Source organism: Pyxicephalus adspersus, chromosome 6 (genome assembly GCF_032062135.1).
Source record: "Pyxicephalus adspersus chromosome 6, UCB_Pads_2.0, whole genome shotgun sequence".
In the NCBI taxonomy this organism is placed as follows: domain Eukaryota; kingdom Metazoa; phylum Chordata; class Amphibia; order Anura; family Pyxicephalidae; genus Pyxicephalus; species Pyxicephalus adspersus.
In genome coordinates this window covers 103,418,940-103,422,138 of record NC_092863.1, presented here as the reverse complement: position 1 = coordinate 103,422,138, position 3,199 = coordinate 103,418,940, and the positions used below count along the sequence as shown (strand labels likewise).

Below are 3,199 nucleotides of genomic sequence, written 5' to 3'. Positions count from 1 at the left end.
TCTGATGCTGAGAACACATCTGCTGAAATCCACAGGAATATTAACCCTTTCAGGAGAGTTAAGGCAATTCCAGACTTGTGCTGGGCTGCAATGTTCGTTAGAGAAAAGGGAGAGGTTGGGAATCACTTTTTGCTTGTGTGGTTTCCAAAGGCGTCATGTTGTTTTTGGCTGAGAAGTTGTTCTTTGAAGATTTGCGAGCAAATATGGATGCAGTTTGCCTCCTCCGGCCACACAGCACCAGTTTCTGCATGCTTTAGAGTGGAAACTCTATGGGTTTACACCGCTAGTCTTAAAGGGCCCTTAGTCTTCTTGGTACCCAGCAGATGCCAATAGTTGCTTCCACAGCAAACCTGTCCTGCAATGAATCAGGAGGAGGAATCGGTGAGATTTGCAGGAGACTTGGCAAATCAAAGCTCTAGGAAGTGTTGGTTTTCCAGCTAACTAAAAATTGTGATGTTTGATGGAGTGTTACATTAAGTATGTGTGCTTTGCTTCTACAGGTAATACTTGATTTTACATTTTTGTGTAGGGACTGACTCACTTTATTTGCTTAGAAGGGCATTGCTGTAGTATATTATTTTATTTACATGGTTCTAGGTCTGACAGCTCTCTAATCTCCTTTGTTACAGGCCGTGGAATTCAGAAAGTTCTGGGGAAATAAATCTGAGCTGCGTAGATTCCAGGATGCGTCCATCTGTGAAGCGGTGGTGTGGCCAGCCAACAGTGTGCAGGAGAAGCGCAGGATTCCAGAACTTATCGTCAGACATCTCCTACAGCTGTGAGTTCAGTTACTGATTCATTTTTGCAGCAAGTACAAATACATATAGGTCCATCCATTGTGCACAACATCTATCCTACTGTTCAGATCACTAGTTCGGAATGAATATATTAACATGATTGAATGATCCGAGATCGAGACTAGTGGAGGGGCCAACAGGGTGCTTTGTGTATGTAAATATGAGCAAATATCGGGGGGCATTGCTAAGCAGTATGTACTTGCATGCAGACTGCCCTCGGTAATGCCCACATATGTGATGCTGAACCAGTCTAATAAATGGATTGGATAGCAGGGACAGTAGGGCTGGGAGGGCAGGATTAAATCATGCTCTAGCCAGGAAATGGGAAGGGGTGCTCTTTAACTTGCTTCTAAATACACATTATGAGAAGTTTGTACAATGAAGTCAGAGTAAGCCAAGTTAGTAAAGAGGAGCCTGACTAAAGCAAAGGCTGACGGGAAGATTCAGGCTTGTACGGTCCCCTTACAGTCCACCATTCTGGTTTTATGAAAAAGAGAATGATTGTACAATGTTTCCATTCCATAGACACGCCAATCTACCGGTGTCTGCCATGTGCTACACAGGAAATTATCTGGACTGCACCCTCTCTAGGGGGAACAAGGTGAGGAACAGAATGTCTAATTACAGTTCTGTATGTGCCTATTAGAAGCAGATTTTTCAGCACTGCTGTCTTCTTTTTCTTGTAGTGTTCTCTTCTCTTCCTGTCCTGTGACCTCTCTTGTGATCTAGTAAAACCTCTTAGTTTTTTTATTTTAATCCAACACTCCCCCCTTCAGACTTTGATGGCTCACCTCTCACAGCTTTGCCTCTGTCTCCTTCTGAAGTTTGCTCCACTTTATTTCCATTACTTCTACCTCTCTCCTCTTGATGCTCACACTTACCCCCCCACCAAATTTTCTTTGCCTTCTTACCTCCATCTCTACCTCCTTTCTCTTCTCTTCTTCACATGCTGCCAACCTGTATTTATTGTGGTTATTCTGTATTCAGTCTGGTACTGGGGAGGAGCAGATGGCCAGCATCATCCAGTCCTATGACGACCTCAGCAGAAAGCTTTGGAATCTGGAGGATTTACCACTCACCGTCACTTCGGTGCAGGGTACCCACCCATCGCTCCGCTACACAGATGTGAGTTTGGGTAACGTTCATTTTGCAAGACTTGCCGTCAGACAATATTTCTTTTTAGAAACACCCCAACTCTGCATCATACTACTAAATGCATGCCGTATTTAATAGTATGGAGCTGTGAACCTTTGTGATCACACAAACACCCTACACCATGGATAGATCACCAGTATACAATACATTTTCCTTGCATTGTCCTGGTGAATTCTGTTATGCTGAATGTTTTTTTTTTCCATTATCCTAAAGGTGTTTCCTCCTCTTATCGTGAAACCAGACTGGTCAGTTTTCAAGACCGTATTTGAGATGAAGTCTCTAGTCCCATTGGAAGAGAAGCCCAGCCCAGCCTATGTTTCCCCCATAAAGGGTAAGTGTGGCCATCGAGTGACTAGCACTAGGATTTTGCAGCACTGGGGTTACAGATTCTGTTTCCACTGGGGTGCTAAAGCTTAGCGCTTTCATTGTAAACTATACCTGTTGTCAGCAATCTGCTTGCTTTGTATAGTTGCTGATTTAAGGTATCTTTGTGGGAGAGTTTAATGGTAGTAAATTAAATCAGTCAGGGCAAAGTAAAACTTTTATTTGTATACACCCCTTGCTTTTATGTTTAACTGGTTGCACCATAATCATAAAGTTAGACTTTCTAGCAGGGCTGTGGAGTTGGTACAAAAACCCTTAGACTCCAACTCCTCTTTTTTTGGTACCACCAACTATAATGTATGCTAATGAATGCTAATATTCCACGTTGATTGACACAAAACATACATTTCATTTCACCACTGCCAAAGCTCGGCCACAGCCATTGTAAAGCTACATGAGGACCGAGTCTGTTTTTTGGAACTCATGGACAGGAAGCTGACACGCTACCCTATTGGCCAGCATGTAAACCAGGAAAGTTTTTGCCTATGTTTTAAACTAAAAAAAAAAAAACACAAAAATAAAATCAAACTTTTATTTATTGTTTTTATCAGGAAGCTATAAATGTTAAAGTACTTGCAGATTCAATGAGTATCAGGAACTACTTTACTTGTTCAAAAATAAAAAACTACATAATTTGCTGCTTTAAAATCATCCATTAAACTAAAAAAAACAAAAAAAAAAACTGTAAAACCTAAAACAGCATAAATGTTTGCTAAACTTGGCATAAAGCTGTAAAATAGTGCAGAGCGGTGTGATAACACCTCTGCTTTCTCACAACACTCTCAGTATGCAGGGGATACATATATGCAGAATGTAATCTTACTGTATAACCCGGATAATCCAGATTACAAAGATGTATCAAA

General features: G+C 41.4%; 1 protein-coding gene across 1 annotated transcript in view; it reads left to right on the top strand.

Moving 5' to 3' along the window:
- The window catches only part of NOL6 (nucleolar protein 6), a gene marked incomplete in the record, with an annotated part of 39,961 nt that overhangs the window by 12,644 nt on the left and 24,118 nt on the right, over positions 1 to 3,199 (top strand). Inside the window, 4 exon segments of the mRNA XM_072413526.1 lie at positions 630 to 778; positions 1,323 to 1,398; positions 1,785 to 1,922; positions 2,166 to 2,283. Of these exon segments, the coding sequence (XP_072269627.1) occupies positions 630 to 778; positions 1,323 to 1,398; positions 1,785 to 1,922; positions 2,166 to 2,283 (481 nt within the window).